At 42.5% G+C, this 17,914-nt stretch overlaps 2 protein-coding genes across 2 annotated transcripts; one reads left to right on the forward strand and one right to left on the reverse strand.

Annotated features, from left to right (window-relative positions):
• The first annotated feature begins 6,582 nt into the window (after window positions 1-6,582).
• On the forward strand, window positions 6,583-11,463 carry LOC145422953 (neuroligin-2-like). The gene is made up of 4 exons (XM_080294965.1): window positions 6,583-6,621; window positions 8,256-8,489; window positions 9,058-9,371; window positions 9,677-11,463. Exons 1-4 carry the CDS (start codon window positions 6,583-6,585, stop codon window positions 10,521-10,523), a joined length of 1,434 nt encoding a protein of 477 aa, XP_080151091.1. The 3' UTR covers window positions 10,524-11,463.
• Window positions 11,464-13,236: 1,773 nt separating this feature from the next.
• Window positions 13,237-17,058, reverse strand: LOC145422955 (stonustoxin subunit beta-like). Its single transcript, XM_080294975.1, has 4 exons — window positions 17,040-17,058; window positions 16,232-16,382; window positions 15,861-16,048; window positions 13,237-13,890 (listed from the first exon to the last, which is right to left on the reverse strand). The coding sequence occupies exons 1-4, from the start codon at window positions 17,056-17,058 to the stop codon at window positions 13,286-13,288; spliced, it is 963 nt and encodes a 320-aa protein (XP_080151101.1). The 3' UTR covers window positions 13,237-13,285.
• Window positions 17,059-17,914: the final 856 nt, after the last annotated feature.

The raw sequence follows: 17,914 nt of genomic DNA on the forward strand, positions 1-17,914 counted from the left end.
TCTCCATGTAACGATCTGCTAGAGGGTGTGGGGAGCCACAGCCCCGTCCTCCAGGGCATGAAGCAGGTATGGAGGAGATCAAAACTCCAGACATCCAGAGGCCCCCAGAACACAAGAGACCAAGGAAGACCAACAGAGGGGCAGCCGCGCCACTGTCCCAGAAAGAGCTGAGGAGAGTCCCAGATGAGGGGTCACTCAGCAGCCGTGGAGCAGAAGCCAGGGGGAGTTGCAGTGACGCGCCCGTGAGCTCCGCCGGCAGCCAGCTGTGCCTGAGTGACCGAGCCCCAGGCCGAGAGGCCGGGGGCACCCCACCTCCGAAGTGGCCCGAGCGAGCCCCAGGCTCCAGGCCCCGATAAGCGGCCGCCAAGGAGTGAGCCGGTGTGTACCCAGACGCCCACCCCCAGACACAAAGAACTACCAACACACCAACACCTGAGGGAGTCCGCCACTGGCAGGGGAAGTGGTGGTGGGGGGAGATAGGCCTCCAAACCTTGGAGGGCCTGAGATGTCCCCAGAGAGGTGGCGTCTGATACCCAACCTGACATATAGACACAGACATACAGGCACACACAGACACAAACATCCATTCCCACCCTCATGCTCTCATATGCACTCACTCCACAGTCAACCAACGTGGAGACAGACATAAAGAGACGCTGTACACACGATCACACTCCCCAAGCGTACTCTACTAACTGGGTCTAGGTACCCTTGCCCCTGGAGGGGGGAACTGCACCCAGACCCAGGTGGTGTTACCCTTTTCCCTGCAGTGGGGAGAGGCAGACCACCCCGACTCCGCAGCAGCAGGGAGGCCCCACACTCCAGACCGCAGTCGGACGGCCAACTCCTCCTAGCCCCCCCGGCTCCAGCAGGCCGCAGAGAACGGGGGTGAGAGAAGACTCCAAACCTCCCTCCACCCGCTCATTGTAGTGTTGATGCATGTGTGTTCTAAGGTGTAATTAAAACCCAGGAGGGCATGGAGCTACCTGCCAGAGAGCAGCAGGTAAGCGCATAGTCCCTCCTGCTAGCCCTCAATGACTACGTGTATTTAAAATTGAGAGGTGGGCAACGACGCCAGGGGTGAGGTGTACACCCTGATGGTAATTTGGACTCCGTGTATCGTGCCCACCCCCAAGATCCTATATGTATGTGTAATGAGGGTGTGAGTAATGTGAATGTCTAAGTTGTGGGATAAAATTGAGGCAGAGGCAGCCAGAAGGGGACAGAGGGGGGGGGGGGGGGGAGGGTAGCCTCCTCTGCACCCTGGTGACATACCCCTACTCCAAGGCCCTGCATGTGTGGGTGGTTGTGGTGGAGCGGGAAGAGGGAGGCAGCTGGAGATGGGGAGGGAAGGAAGGGAGGGGCAGGTAACCCTTCCCTGGGGCCAGCTCCCCCGCTGACCCCAGTAGGCACCCACATACTCCGCGACCCGCCAGGGAAAGGGGACCCAGGCCCATCCAGAAACAGTCAGAGTGTTTCTCTATCAGCAGGAGCCTCTTTACACTCAGCTTCACTCAGACGAGCTGAGGAACGATCAAGCAAACTTCTTCTTCTGTCATTTTTAACAGCAGCTTGCATCCAAAGATGTTGCACTACTGCCATCTCCTGGCTTTTACTCTTACTTCTCCTCCAGATCCTCAGATCCTCTTGATGACATCAGTATTTCTCAAAAATGAAAAACCACTCCTTTCACCTCATCAGGACTTAACTGATTAACCACTTTTTCAAACGTAAGTTTCATTTCACCACCAGTTCCCACCCTCAACACTCTCCTTTGACTTCTATACTTCAACTAATAACCACATGTTCAACCGTCTCCATAGCATTACACCATCACATAACCCAGTCGGATGTTTCCCCATCATAAAAAGAGAACCATTCAGAAAGCAGTGACCTGTTTGTATTCTCCTGCTGCCTATTTAACCCACTACTCCTCTTAACTTCTATTGTGTTTTGTACCCCATGTCTCCCTTTTGTTCCATTATCCCATGCCATTCTCCAGAAATTCTTACTTTGTGTCCAAACTATTCTTTTCCCTCAGATTTCAACAATGGTATCTGCACATCTATGTCTACTTTTTTAACAGCTGCTTTAGCCAACCTATCTGCTCTTTCATTACCCACAATACCTCGGTTGAGGGCGTCAGACCAGCACAGTCTCTTTCAGCACACATGGATATTTCATCAGTCTCATAGACACTGAGAACAATTTGTGTATGAGACTAAAGAAACAGTCCACACATAATTGAACAAAAGGCCTCTAAAGTTCTGTGGTTGCCACATTTCCACATGACTGTTTAATTACAGCAAAAACCATCATTATAATTATCTTGATTGATATTGTAATCTCAGTTTTCAACACAATTGTTCATTAACTTAAACAATGTTACAAGATAAATATATATTCTTAGTGCTTATTTTCTGGATAGATTGTTTTATGTATTTTAATAAGAGAGGCCTTTATAAACCAATCGCAGTGTGTGTCTGGCAGGAAGTGAAGCAGGAAGTCTGAATATAGCTTGTGAGCTTGTGAGAGACGTTTCAAAATGAAAACAGAGGAATTAGAGAATGAAAGTGCAAAGTAATAGTAATGAAAATGATATTAAATAAATGTCTTAGTGTGTTAATACAGGTGCCCATGGACTTGCTCAACCTCCTGGAAGAATACAGCAGAAAAATGATAGATTAACAGAATTGGGAGGAAAACAGGCTTTGGTTTAAAATGTCACAGCTTCACCTCTCATCCTGTCCTTATCCTGAGAAGAAGCTTAAAGGACAGTTAATCTCCTGATGAAGACAGAAGACAGACAGAACAACACCGTGGACTTGAAGAATTAACAGCAGGCAAAAAGACAGTGCACCTGACCTACAACACTGAAGGGTCCAGCAGCATGTATGTTGATGGAAACATGCGCTCTGAATTACAAGCTGGAAAGTGTACCAGTGACATGACTGTGTGAAACCACTGGATGGGACTGTCTGAGTTCATATTTGCCATGCTGGGAGTTAAGCGCCAAGAAAAGACTGAAAAGAGGAAGAGAGAATGAAGAGAGAAGAAGAAACAGCTGATTTGGGCCTGTGTTTGATTTGGGAGGCCACACAGGAAGTTGAGAGAAGAGGGGACGAGGACCGGTGAGAGGTGAAGGTTGGACGTGTTAAAGTGACAGCATAGGAAAGTTGGGTTGAACGTTGAGGCTGAATTTGTGGGTTTAGAAACATCCAGAGCATCACAACAGAAAGGTAAATAAAAAAAGAAAGAGAGAGAGATAAAGAAATAAATAAACTAATAATACATAAATGAATAGAAAAATATAAAATACACATGTAGAAATTGTCACATGTGAAATTGTTTTTGGAGAGAATCAGAAGTGAGACAGTTTGAATCCACAGTTCAGCGCAAAGATGCAGGAATTAAATCTGATTATAAAAACACATCGAGGCAACAAAGACCAGCTTACACTCAATATTAATATGAACACACAACATACACGCAATGAAGACATGCTTACACTCATGAATGTGAATACATGACATAAATGCTGAATGGTGTAGATTTAACACACTTAAAGGCTGAAGCTGAGGAATAACTCAGGAAGTTGCAGGACAATAGAGCGACTTTTGTGACAAGGAAAAAGAGACTGGGAGGACCAACCAGTGATTAGAAGCTTAAAGCAGGTTTAAAATAGTGAATTAGAAGTGGTTTCCAGCTGATTGAGCAAAAGAAGTGACGACTGTAGAAATAAAAATAAAAGAATAATAATTGAATTATGCAGCAATGTTTTGAATATGCATTTCTGTTGTCAGGGCAACTTCTCGAGATGTGACTCAATATGCAAATTAGTTGAATGAGTGGGGACAGAAAAAAAAGAAAAACTCAAGTTTCCTGTCTGAGACATGAGTGAAGTTTGCATTGAGAGAAATATATCTGTGACTGTGTGAGAAGAACTGTTTGGTAAAATATATGATAGCAGCCGCAGGACAATTAAATAAAGTCTGTGACTAAGTGCAGTCGTGCAGATCTGGAGAAGAAGTTTATAATTTAGTGATGACACATTGTTATAAAGTGTTTAGAAAGGGCTTAATGGGAATATTACTGTTGGGCAAACTGTGCGGCTTTAACAAGATTTTCTGTGTATTTAGCAGGTGAAACTCTGTCAGCTGACTTCAGACTGTCAGGAAGCTGAAGAACCTGAGGCCAACCACTGAAACATGATGTGGGCAAAATGAACAGAGGGAGGGATTTTAAAGGTGAACATTTAGGACTTACTGCAAATGTTACTATGTCAAAGTTACTGTGACTCAAACAGAGGAAATTCTGATTTTTTTTTTCTTTCCACACCCAGCATGTTTTGGGTGTTATATGCTATTAAATACTTTTAAATAAATTAAAAAGTATTTAATAGCATATAACACCCAAAATATGCTTCGGTTCACATTTAACTCCAGAAAATCATCAGTCAAAACATGGATATTACCTGACCACAGATTCGTGGTGACGTCACTGCTCTTTTAACTGTTTGTTAACTTTGTTTGTTTGCTGGTTGTAGAAATGGTTTATATGAGCTTTGAGCTGAGAGTCAGAGGTTTCTGTGGACTCTGCTCATGTCGGCACTTATATTTCTGACCTTTTCTTATAACCGATTAAACATGATCTCCTCCCTTTTGCCCCCATTTTTGGTGGTGTAGGTACAAATGATCAGGCATGACATTCTCATAATAAATAAGATACTGCAAATAATTATTTCTGCATTTGTGCGATTGAAGTGAATTGAAAATGTGTATGAAATGACACTGTTTTAAAGATTTGGCCTAAATAATTTTGGAGTGAATGAGTCTAAACATGATGACCTAACTAGTGATACCCTGTCACACACACACACACACACACACACACACACACACACACACACACACACACACACACACACACACACACAGCATGTTATGCCAGTTTCAGCTGAAACTATGTTTCAAACCATATTCCGGGTTTTTAGTTCACCATTTATGAGGCTTCAAGAAGAAAATAAAAGACAGATCTGAATGTTTGAAAATGTTTTGGAAAGATTCTGTAAAGATGAGATGAAAAATACTCAAAGGATAAATTTAATTGGCTTATTATTTAGATAAGTTTAAAAAAGTTAAACAAGCAAGTAAATGAAGAAACAAGGCAGAGGAGAGAAAAGCCCAACAATCCCCTCTGAGCAAGCAGTTGGCGACAGTGGGGAGGAAAAACTGCCTTTAAACGGGCAGGAACCTCCGGCAGAACCAGGCTCAGGAGGGGACAGTCAACGGCCGGGACTGGTTGGGGGGGTTAACAGAGGTGGAGCAAGACGAGGCTACATCAGGTGAGGAAGCAGTAGCGTCTCTCCTCCGGAACAAGTGGAACCATTTTCTCTTTTTTTTCATGCACTTTTCCACGAGCGCTTTTTTCTCCAGGATGAGATTTCTCAGCTCATCGATGGTTTCTGCGTTTTGTTCTTCAAGTTTCTCACATCTTTGTTCCACCTCTTCCAATGTTGCTTGTTGTTCTTCAAGCTTGTCTTTGAGTTGTTTGGATGTTGCCTCCTGTATCAGCTTGTCCTTGTGCATGTCTGCATTTCTCTGTTGGACCTCTTTGTGCTTGTCTTCTAACTGCTCGTTTCTTTTCTGGATTTCTTGGAGCGTGAGCTGCAGGTCTTCATGTATTTTGTCTTCTTGTTGTTTTTGCGCCTGCATTTGAGTGTTTTCACGCTTCAAGTTATTGAATTCCACCAAAATCCCCTTAACGAGCTCGGAGTTGTTTCTCGCTATCTGATCGATCCTTCTCTGCATCTGTGAGCAGCGTTTCTCCAGTTTGTCCTTTTCTTCTTCCACTTTAGTTGCTTTGTCCTCCAGCTGATTACAAAACTCTTGCAGTTTTAGATTTTTAGACTCAAAGTCCTGGACGACACGTTTTCCTTCTTTCAGTCTTTCCTGCTGTTGCTCTTTCTGTTGAAGAAGGTCTTTATTTTGGCGCAGTGTTTCATCCAGGCTTTCTTTCAGCATGCGGTATTTTTCCTGCATGCTCTTCAGTTCGTGCTGCATGTCTCGTTGCTTTTTGTCCTGCTCTTCCTTCTGTTGGAGGAATTTATTCTTTTCTTCCACAGCTTCATGGAGCTGTCTTTGGAGGAGCCGATTTTTTCGGTCCATGTATTGGAGATCCCGTTGTATCTTATCAGTCATCGTTTTCTTGTCTTGGAGCTGGTTGGTCATTTCTTTTAGTTCTGCACTCTTTTGCCTGTTTTCTTTAATGAGGTGCACAATCTGCTCTCGGCTCTGAGCAAACTTGATTCCCCAGCCCTCATTAATAATTTTTATGTCCGGCTGGCGCTGTTGTCTTTCTTCCAGCTCTTTATTTTGGGCTTCCATTCGTCTACATTTGTCCTCCAGTTGAAGTTTCTCTTCTTCAATTTGTTGCATTTTTTTCTGGAGAAGGTAGTTTTCCTTCCTACTCTCCTCTAACGCCCTTTGGAAGGATGAGGAGCCATTTGGGGAAATTGGCCGGCCACGCCAGGAAGGAGAGGCGGCGTAATCTTTTTGAATTGGTTGTTTTTTCCTTGGAAACATGTTGGAGTTTCTATACGATGACTTTGAAGAGCTTGTGGTGAACGTTTTGTAGGCTGCAAACACAGATGCTGCTGAAACGAACTAAAACTTGCTGTTTCTCACCCCTACTTAAGGAAAAACATCAAAGGACTTAAGAGTCTTAAGATCTATGACATCATCACTCCCTAAGCCAATGAGATTGTCACAAGACATTTTGGAATGGGGTATTTTTTTTTAAACTGTTTTCAAACTTAACTTAAAATTTCAGTGTTTCCTGGTTGTGGACTATTGGTTAGTCCAGCCGATTAAGAAATTAATTGTCACAAACATCACTAATATTATATAACAGACGACAGAAAACACGAGTTTTTTTTCTACTCAATAGAGGTATAATAAAAGTTTTTTTAATTATCCTACTTTTTATAAAAGAGAACATTTATTAAAGATTATGTATTTAATTAAAAAACTCTGTTCATCTAAAGCAGGGGTCAGCAACCTTTAAGACCCAAAGAGCCAAAGAGCCATAATTGGCCTATCTGGGGTTGAAAGGCTCGATAAATGCACGGTTTTTCGCCGGGTACACCGGTTTCCGCGAGTGTGACGCTTATTTTGAGCGATGAAAAAATAACAAAATATAATTTTATTTGTATATTGCAAAATCACAATAATCTTCCAATTTAGAACTACAAGTTAAAAAAAGAACTAACATAAATAAAATACACTTCAGCTAATTTATTTCCCCAAACCACGCGGAGCCGCACTATAAGGACTAAAGAGCCGCAGGTTGCCGACCCCTGATCTAAAGGGTTTAACAAAAAGGGGGAGCTTCCTGCTGGAAATTGAAATGTCCCCATGTCCCCACTGGGCGATCGTGGCTCAAGAGTTAGGAGTTCGCCTTGTAATCGAGCCCCGGCTTGGACAGTCTCGGTCGTTGTGTCCTTGGGCAAGACACTTCACCCGGCAAGACACTTCACCCGTTGCCTACTGGTGGTGGTCAGAGGGCCTGGTGGCGCCCCAGGGTGGCTGTAGCTACATCACCAGTGTGTGAATGTGTGCGTGAATGGGTGGATGACTGAACGTGGGTGCTTAACTAGTTAAAAAAACAAACAAACATCTGTCTCTTATTTTTTATGTCACACAGGAAAGAAGCTTCAATGTCTGATGAGAAGACATTAATTTGTTGGTGTTTGTGGTGTTTGGTGCAGTTTTCTTGTTTTCTGGCTTGTTGTTTATTTACAGTGGAGATGAAGATCTCTAACAAGTTGATTTGTTCACATTTGCGCATTTTTAAGAGGAATGTGTTTTTTGAGTTTGTACACTATATGCATGTAAGGCAACCGTTTCCTTTTTCTGTATTTTTGTGTGCTGCTCTTTTAACAAAAGGGGAACAAAAGACATTTAAATCGACCTCAGATGATTTGTTTAAATTTTTACAAGGTCTTACTGAGGTGATGCAAAGTGAAACATGCTTCTTTTTTGGTAATGTGCTGGAAAAGCTTGAAAATTGACCTTGAATGTGCTTAAAAAGTGCTTGAATTTGACCCTAAAAATGTGTATGAACCCTGCATATATTGCAGTATTTACAGTTTATAGTAGGAATTTCATGGCAACAGCTAATCTTTATTTTGTTTACTGGGAAATGAAATGCTGCCAATTCACAAAGCTGTGCTTCAGCTGCACTTCCTGTTGTAGACTTGTGATGCACACAGGCTCTGTTCCAGCACTCAGCATGTTCTTCCTTATTTGCTCCACCAGGGGGAGCTCCTAAACTATGACATCTTGATAGGAGTGAACCAGGGAGAGGGGCTGAAGTTTGTGGACGACAGTGAGGACAACGACGGCATCTCAGCTGCGGCGTTCGACTACACCATCTCCAGCTTTGTTGACAACCTCTACGGCTACCCAGAGGGTGAGGACGCCACCTCTGTACACTGCCACTTTTTCAGTTATTCCATTTTACAGCCTCCTCTCACTTAACTGCATTTTGCAGCATCATCAGGTTTTGTCTTATTAGGAGCCGCGTTTGTTGATTTGTTCGTTTTTTTCTGTTTGCTGTATTCATTAAAATAAACGGATAATCGTCAAGATGACAAATGTGGACAATTATCAAAGCTTACATTACAATTCTGACAGCTTGAGTTCACATGAATTTTCAAAAGAATATAAAAAGCTGTGAAAGTGCTTTAAGCGTTTAAAACATGCGAGTAAAGAATGGAATCAGTAACATGTGAGCCCAGTGAAGTGCATCAAACAAGACAAGCGTGCTAAAGAGAGCCACTCATCCACATCACGGCGTGTCTGCGCCTTAACCTTTGAGGCTCTGTGGGCAGTAATGCTATCATCCCCCAGGTAGTGGGCTCCCAATCTCAGTGTCGGTGTTTCTGACAGATCGGCCTGCGAACCCCTCACAGCCGGACCACAGTCACAGTACAGACATGTTTGGATAATGCAGTCACGCTTCCTCTCTGCTGCCTGTCACTCCTTCTGTTATCAGAAAGACTTTTTTTTCCTCTCTAGATTTCTCACTCACTTCCTGTTTACGGACCACCAGTGGGTGGCACCAGCTGTGGCCACTGCCAAACTCCATGCTGAGTTTCAGTCCCCAGTTTACTTTTACACGTTCTACCACCACTGCCAAACCGAGACGCGGCCCGAGTGGGCCGACGCCGCGCACGGAGACGAGATACCTTACGTGTTCAGCGTACCGATGATCGGTGCCACGGACCTGCTCCCGTGCAACTTCTCCAAGAACGATGTGATGCTGAGCGCTGTGGTCATGACTTACTGGACTAACTTCGCAAAGACTGGGTAGGCCTCATGTCACAGTAGTGTAAACTGTACACGTTACTGTATGTTCTCTGATAGCCTTCTAGTCATCTTGAATACTTGAATCTAGGTTGCTAGTTTAATTTCCGTGTGGCTTTGAAGAATTGAACATACTGGTTCACCAAAAGCATCCAGATCCCAGAGCAGCCGGTTGGTCTTAGATAGTTTAAAGGTTGCACAGAGAATGGGCCTCCTGTCTGTATTCAGTGTATTGATGCCACATGTTACTTATAATGGAGACTGAATATAACTTTGAACTGAAACGTTTAACCTTTATGCTCCACCAGGGACCCCAACCTGCCCGTCCCTCAGGACACCAAGTTCATTCATACCAAGCCCAACCGCTTCGAGGAGGTCATCTGGACCAAGTTCAACTGGAAGGACAAGCAGTACCTTCACATCAGTTTGAAACCTCGTGTCAGAGACAACTACAGAGCTAACAAAGTGGCCTTTTGGCTGGAATTAGTCCCTCATCTTCACAGCCTGCACGACGTGCTCTTTCCCACCACTACGCGCTCCCCCGCAGGCCGTGACCCCGGCACCATGAGGCCCAGAAACAACGTTCCTCGAACCACTCGTCATCCTTACCCTACCTTCCCATCAGATCCTGAGCCCGAGGGCTCAGAGCGCCCGCCCCAGGACCTCTTTCACAGACACACCCGCGACTACTCCACCGAACTGAGCGTGACAGTTGCAGTTGGAGCGTCGCTCTTCTTCCTCAACATCCTGGCCTTCGCCGCCCTTTACTACAAGCGTGACAAGCGGCACGAGATGCGCCGGCACCGGCTGTCCCCTCAGCGGGGCGGCCCTGCCAACGACCTGGCTCACAGCCAGGAGGAGGAGATCATGTCCCTGCAGATGAAGGACTGGGAGCACGACGCTCACCACGACATGGAGCCCCTGCGACCCCACGACATCCTGCGGCCCGCCTGCCCTCCCGACTACACCCTGGCGCTGCGCCGCGCCCCCGACAACGTGCCGCTGATGAAGCCAAACACCATCACCGTGATCCCCAGCACCATCACCAGCATGCAGCCTCTTCACGCCTTCAACACATTCCCCTCCACCGGCCACAACAACACCCTGCCCCACCCCCACACAACACATTTTACTTCAAACACACAGATCAGGTAGAAAACTGTGGATTAGAAAACAAATTGATCAAGAAGGTCCTGAAGCAAGAAGTTCATCATTGCATAGAGAAAGAAAAAGGACATGAATCATCCCACGGGTCTGTGCAGTCGTTATGTTATCATCAGCTAAATCATGTCTGCATACTGTGTGTGTGTGTGTGTGTGTGTGTGTGTGTGTGTGTGTGTGTGTGTGTGTGTGTGTTGCTTTTTTAAATCTTCTACTTAGAGTTCAAACTTGGATAGTGATAAAAACATTGCACTGCTTCATTTAATATCTAATTGAACACATCTGTGATTGAATTTGAATCTTAAATGTTTTGATTTCAAAGATGTGGTTCTGATATGAAGGAACAGGAAGTAAATTGTTGCCATGGATACAGTGAGACAGACGCCTCAGACCCTTATTTTTTATTTCTTTGACTTTTTATTTTATTGATTTATTTCTTTATTTTTACATTTTAAAAAGTGTATTTGTCTGAATGAACTAATCCCCATTTCCCATGCTTTGTATCACTGGTCATACTGGGAACAGCCATAGAAAATGTTTGTAAAGAAGAAATCTTAAACATGAGCAGATTCTCAGGCGATTTCTGTTTCCTAACCATTGTTTCAGTGCACACGTCCCATCACTACATGTGTGTTAAAGATTTCTTTGGGATCAAAATCATCCACTGACAGTTATCAGTACAAACAGGATGCAAAAATCCAAAGTTCAGACTTCAGAGTTACTAAAACAGAGATGTGAGGAAAACTGGTTCTTCACACGACGTTTCATGTGTGAACAGTAGAGGTGGTTTCATTTTCACATGTAGGTGTTGCAGTGAGGATTGCAGGGAGACATTTGCTGAATAGCTGCAGCTCTGCTCCTGTAGACTGCCTCTGAATGTGTGTGTGGTGATAAAGTCACTTTAATTAAATGTCACCTGTCAGGGAAAACTTTGTGTTGACTGAAGAAAGTTCACTTCTCTTTCATTGCAGCTCCACTCTTATTTTTGATGCACTCATTTGTTTCATAAATGATTTCAATGATTTTGCCACAGCTCTGCATTGTCAGGTCGGAGCATGTGTGCTTTTGATGAAATGCTGATATGATGACGCTTGATTGGGGAAAGATTTCCACAGGTGGTGTTGTTGGTCTCCTTCTTCCAGTTTTCTTGTTGCTGCCTCTCTCCTCGCCTCAGTTGCTGCAGCTGTATCATGTATGTTGTTATGTTACATACAAAGAGGAATTTGTGACATTAAAGAGTAAAGATTCTTCTAATTGTTTTCATCTCATCTCCTACTGCTTTAGTCTGCGTGGACAATATATGAGTAAATCATTACCAAGCCAGATTATATTTGGAATATTTCAAACAGAGGACATTACAGTGAAATCTGCTTTCAATGTGACATTTACTTTGATCCTTTAAGACACAGTTTATACATCAGACAAGCTGTTTGCAGAGCGATTAAATGTTTGATATTGTTGTTAAAGTTGTACAGATGAGCGTTAATCACCAACAGCTTCATTAATGTGGATGAACTGGACGGTTCCAGGGAAACTATCAGGATCACACGCCTCCAGTGGTCACTGTGAGTAACTACAACTCTGCACATACAATAATTAAGATGAAGAAATGTTTTTATTGTAGAAAGATGAACCAAATGTAGTTTGACTCTCTGACAAACGATGGCAAGATAAAAGTAGTTTGTTAAAAAAGACACAAAAATGGTAACAATGCAAACAAATACAAACAACAGCATATCCTGATATGAGGCTCACAGATCAGGATCAGTACAATACGTAGCAACCGACATTGATGTTGCCATGGTGACCGCTGCCATATACAGTATTTCTGTTACCTCACTTGTCTTAAACATCAACGCTGGCTGTTTTTCATTTTACTAATGAGTCCACTCTCTTCCCTCACTTTCGTCTCTTCCTCGTGTTTGAGCTCCTCTCAGAGAGGATTTAAGAAAGAGCTTTGATGATGGCTGTAGCTCAGGAGACAGAGCAAGGCATCTAATGATCAGAAGGTTGGTGGTTCAATCCCTGACTGCTCCAGCTGGCACACAAAGTATCCTTGAGCAAGACACTAACCCTCTCCGATGCATCCATCAGAGTATGAACGTGTTAAACAAGAATCAGTCCATTCACCATGGAAATATCAAAGTAGAAAGTGATGGCAGTTATGATTGGCTGCACAGCTGGATCACATGACCAGGTGAGTGGTACAAATAACAGGAAGCTTCTCTTGTGGCTTTAATAATCATTTGAATTGATAACTTGTGATTTACAGACTGTTCTTTATCTTTTCATTGTCGTCTGAAACACAGAAAAATATCAATGTTGGAAAATATGACATTTATATCTAGTTTCTACAGGATGGTTTAATTCTCCAAAGGCCACCACAGACATGACAAAGTTATTTCATCATTATAATGCACAAAAACAAAAAGCAGGATGAGCCCTGCTGCTCACCAAACTTGTGCTGAATAATAATTTGTGAATCATTTAGTTTAAAACATCAACTGACTGAATCCATGAATCTCATCATGTGCCTCTGTCAGTGCGCCCCAGGGTGGCTGTGGCTACAATGTAGCTTGCCATCACCAGTGTGCGAATGTGTGTGTGAATGGGTGGATGACTGGATATGTAAAGCGCTTTGGGGTCCTTAGGGACTAGTAAAGCGCTATATAAATACAGGCCATTTACCATTTTACCATTTTCTGAGTGAAAGACACAGACATGAACAGACTGAACTGTTTCTCTACCAGGTAAGACTAACTACACAGAGTCACTGACTCAGGGCCAAGGAAAAATCTTCCTACAGTCTTCTTCATAAGTTTGAAAGGAGAAATCTCAAAATCAGAAGTGTTTCTCAACCCAAATCCAGGATAAAGAGGTTCAGTGAATGTGGTGTGGAAGGTGTGGAGGTGGATCAGAGAGTCAGAGGAGACTCTGTAGAAGGACAGAGTGCCAGCAGGACAGTCCACATACACTGCTGCTCTGTTAGAGACAGAGGAGGAGGAGGAGGAGGAGGAGGAGATGGGTGTTTGTCTGTTATTGTGCCACACAGAGGAATAATGATCAGAGCAGCAAAGACTCCAGGACTGATCATTTCCACCAAACACACACTCATCACTCCTTCCTTTCCTTTTGATTCCTCTGTAACTCACTGATATCCGAGCCCTCCTCGTCCACTCGACCTCCCAGTAACAGCGACCAGTCAGACCATCTCTACACAGCAGCTGTTCACAAACATCAAATCTGTCTGGATGATCAGGATGTGACTGAACCTCCTCCACATGTGTCACCTTCCTGTTGTTGTCAGACAGTTGGAGCTTTGTGTTCACTGTGTTTGTGTCGATTGTGAGTTGACAGGAATCTGATGGAGAGAACAAACACAATCCAGCTGCAGTTATTGATCCATCATCTGTTCATTGATTGACACTTTGATGATGACTCCTGACATCAGAGATGTGAATGATTAAGATGGTTGAATGTGTGCTGCTTTGTTTTCATGAATCCCATTAAAAACACACTTACACTTCCTCAGACCTGGTCTCAACCATCGGCCTCCAGCAGGCTCCACCCTGAAAGGAGGAGGGGGGTCAGAGCAGCACAGTCAGCATGCACACATGGACATTACATGGCTCTCATACACACACTGTTACACACTGATAAAGGAACAGTCCAACATTTTGACACATAAATGTTTCAACTTCAAAAGAGCAAAACTCATAATCACATCACATTTAATCTCCTTTATTAAGCACGATGTCCAGGGAGCATTGACATGTGCCACAGTCAAGGTCCAACACACTGTGACATTCATGCTGTCAGGGAGTGGCTGCATATTAAATGTAAAGACTGGGACTGGCTACAAAACTGATTCAGTACAGGTAGAGTGCAGCAGCCAGTGCATCACATATTTTGAGCTAATGCAGCGGTCATCACACCACATACTGCTTTCTATGTAAAGGAGCCTTCATTCTCAGATTAGGGCTGTTTGTGACCATAAAGTCTGTCTCACAAGGGCAGCCACTGGTCCAGGCGAGGATGCCTCCACAGTGGGATGTCTGAGGGTGCAGACATGGGTGAAGTTAGGACCAGGTGCCAGTGGACCTGTGTGCCTCTGGAGATAGGAGTTATTGTTTCACTCCACCAAAAGCAGGAGAGAAAGATGTTTATTAATAATCCTTCTAATTAATAAATGCTCTGTAGAGCAAATTTGTTCAAGGTAAACAAACATAAAATATGGAAACAGCATCAACCAATCACAATGCTGCACTCTTGCAGGAGGAGGTTGTGATTTGATGCATGTGATGAATATATTTATTTCTTATTCTCCTAACAGGAAAATTATCCTTTATTTTTGTATATTTATACTAACATAAGTGCATTTAAAGGCTCGTCATCTTGATTTATTTATTCAGAAATGATGTCAAACAATAATACAGGGAAACCCTGAATTAAATGACACAATTCTTGGTCATTGATGGTTACAGCTAACAGTGTCTCTGGGACCACTTTGGACAGCATTTGACTGAAGTGCTGTTTGGCTGCAGGGCCACCATGAAGGCTCTTTCTGGAGCTCTCAGTGCTGCAACACATATCCTGCAGTGCAGGCTGCAGGGTACCAGGACCAGTGGTTGTTAATGCTACATCCACTTTACAGTCAAAAACACCCACTAGTCTGGGCCTAACACCCAACCAGTGACCCGGTTTCCTCCACCAGCTCCATCCCTTTGTTTCTTAATCTCTTCTTTCTGTTGGAATGATTATTTCTTATTATAATTTGAATTTCAAGGTTGATCGACCAAAGTTAATTCACTTTGACTGCATTCTATTTTTCTGTTGTTTTCTACTAACTATTATCACAAAGTCCAGAAGATCAATTTGATATTTTAGCACAAACAAGTTTCAGTAGTAAACGCTCAGAAGCAGCAAACTAGCAGTGCAAAATAGCCCATTTTAGTAGGCGGCCAGTTAAGTTGAGTGACCTAGTAATCCATTTACTTTTACTAATATGTTTTTCTAAGCTGGGGAAACAACTTCCCCCTAATTCTAGTTTATGCTGGGCCAGGCTAAACATGTCCTGGACATGGTCTCTGCACACAGATAAAGCTTAAAATAAATAAAGAGAGTGAAAATGTCAGTTCCTTTCCAGAGATCAGTTTGAACAGGCTGCACCGTTGTTGCTGACAGAGATTTTGTCCTTTGAGACCACATACAGACATCTACTGTTTAAGTTAGAGCAGAATGGAAAAATGTTCCTATATGTGTGATTGTTCAAATAACACTGGTTTCCAGCGTTAAGTAATCAGACAGAGCCAGTTTCCTCATCTATCAGACACTGTTTGTGGCTGTAACGGCCATCTACATTCCTCAGAGTGTCCAGTCTTAGCTGCTCAAGCATCTTCACTGCTGCCTCTCCTGGGTTATTGTAGCTCAGGTCCAGCTCTTTCAGATGGGAAGAACTGGAGCTAAAAGCTGAGACCAGAGACTTGCAACCTTCCTCTGTGACCAGGCAGCCTGACAGCCTGCAGACATGACAAATACTCTTAGAGAAGAGAAAAATAGCTAAATGCAAACAGGAAATCGCAGCCAAAAATCATTAAGAAATGGCATGACTGAAACAGGAGTTTAAAATGGCCATTAGTCAATCTAAACCTTAGATTGTAAACCTCTAAACCTTATATACTGAACATTTCAAGAACGCTGACCTGAGTGTTTCCAGTTCACAATATGGACTTTTCAGTCCAGAAGACAAAACTTTCACTCCAGAGTCCTTCAGGTCATTGTTACTCAGGTCAAGCTGTCTCAAACTAGAGGGCTGGGAGCTGAGTAGTGAAGGCAGAGTTTCACAGCTTCTCTCTTAGAGATTACAGACACTCAATCTGAAGAGACAATAATGAGAAAAATAACAATGTTAAACTTTCTGGTCTGAACCTTTGAAAAATACATGATCTAGATAAAATATCATCTCTATAGAGGTTAAATCATGTGGAGGGTTAATTAATCATCAATAATTAATCGATGAATCATCATTAAATAATTTATTAAATGTCATTAATGGATTAAGTTCAAAATACTTATTAAATATATACATACATCATTGATTTAATGCCAAATAATTTCTTTTCCAACATTTACAATAAATTAATTAAAAATTTAATGATTTTTAAATAAATGTAATTAATCAATTAATAACACATTTAATTAATTATTTAAGAATCTATTTATTTAATTCATTTGGGCCCTTCTAGCCCTGCAGCTGTGCATGTGCTTACATATCCACTGGTATGTGTCCTACAGGTATTCTCACAGCAGTGCTGCTGAACATTAAATGACCAGCAGATGTCAGTTCTTCATAATAAGCAGTTAAACTTTGTGTGATCTGCCTTTGGGTGAAGCAACAAAGCCAGAAAAATTGGACACATTCACAGAGCTTTACCACACCATCACTAGACAACAATGGAATTATTTTAACTAAAAACAAATAATCAGAAAGTCTTCTGCCTGGTCTCGTACCTCTGTGTTTCTGTAACATGAATAATGAGCAGGGGTCGGCAACCCAGGAAGAGTGTCAGCAGAGCACATGTGGAACTGAACCATTCGCTTGTCTTAATTATCTGATGTTTATATGTGTTACACTTTTTTAATCTTTAATTTTAAATTGAAACTAACATTTAAAAGCATTTGGTACAATGTGGAAAGAGGAAGAGTATTTCCAGCAGGAGCAGAAACGTCTGACTCAGCATGACGATGCTGTTGGTGGATACTGAAGAGCTCAGCCTGTCAAGACAGGATTAGGTTATCGTTTTCAAAAATGTTTATTCAATTATATTCTGAGGCCAGTTATCTGGTATAATCTTTGGAAGTCTATTAAAATAAAAATAAAATCAGATGTGTGGTCTTTTGGTTGTTTTTGTTTTGTTCAATAAGCAGATGTTGGTGTTTCAGCAATGCAGTAACTTAAGTTTAAAAGGCTTGTTAGAAACTATGAAACACATCATACAGACTTGTGGACATTAGAAGACGACTAATAATCATCATGAATAAGACTAAAGGCAGGAAGGTGTCCTTTATAACTAATAATATTAATAACTAATAATATTAATATCATAGTCTGTCTGCAGCTGAGACAATACAAACTCAAACTGTGGGGAGAAGATTATATCACTTCAGTTTAAATTGACCTTAAATGCCACATTTTCACAGACTTCTTTATTTACAGCATTTTTTACGTGCTGTATAGATTATACAGTTAGGTCCATAAATATCTGGACAGAGAGAACTTAGTTTCTGATTTTGGTTCTGTACATACACTAAAATCAATTTTAAATGCAACAACTCAGATGTGTTTGAAGTGCAGACGTTCAGCTTTAATTCAGGGGGTTGAACAA

Source organism: Astatotilapia calliptera, chromosome 3 (genome assembly GCF_964374335.1).
Source record: "Astatotilapia calliptera chromosome 3, fAstCal68.1, whole genome shotgun sequence".
In the NCBI taxonomy this organism is placed as follows: Eukaryota; Metazoa; Chordata; class Actinopteri; order Cichliformes; family Cichlidae; genus Astatotilapia; species Astatotilapia calliptera.

Bases quoted from the DNA above. Each gene is read 5' to 3' on its own strand.
- LOC145422953 (XM_080294965.1), top strand. From the start codon at position 6,583: ATGTTGGAGTTTCTATACGATGACTTTGAAGAGCTTGTG. The intron at 8,490-9,057 runs GTACACTGCCAC...TTCTGTTATCAG, and splicing joins AGGGTGAGGACGCCACCTCT to AAAGACTTTTTTTTCCTCTC. The intron at 9,372-9,676 runs GTAGGCCTCATG...ATGCTCCACCAG, and splicing joins ACTAACTTCGCAAAGACTGG to GGACCCCAACCTGCCCGTCC.
- LOC145422955 (XM_080294975.1), bottom strand. The intron at 16,049-16,231 runs GTCAGCGTTCTT...TCATGTCTGCAG, and splicing joins TGTGAACTGGAAACACTCAG to GCTGTCAGGCTGCCTGGTCA. The intron at 13,891-15,860 runs GTCTGATAGATG...TCTCTCCATCAG, and splicing joins CCGTTACAGCCACAAACAGT to ATTCCTGTCAACTCACAATC.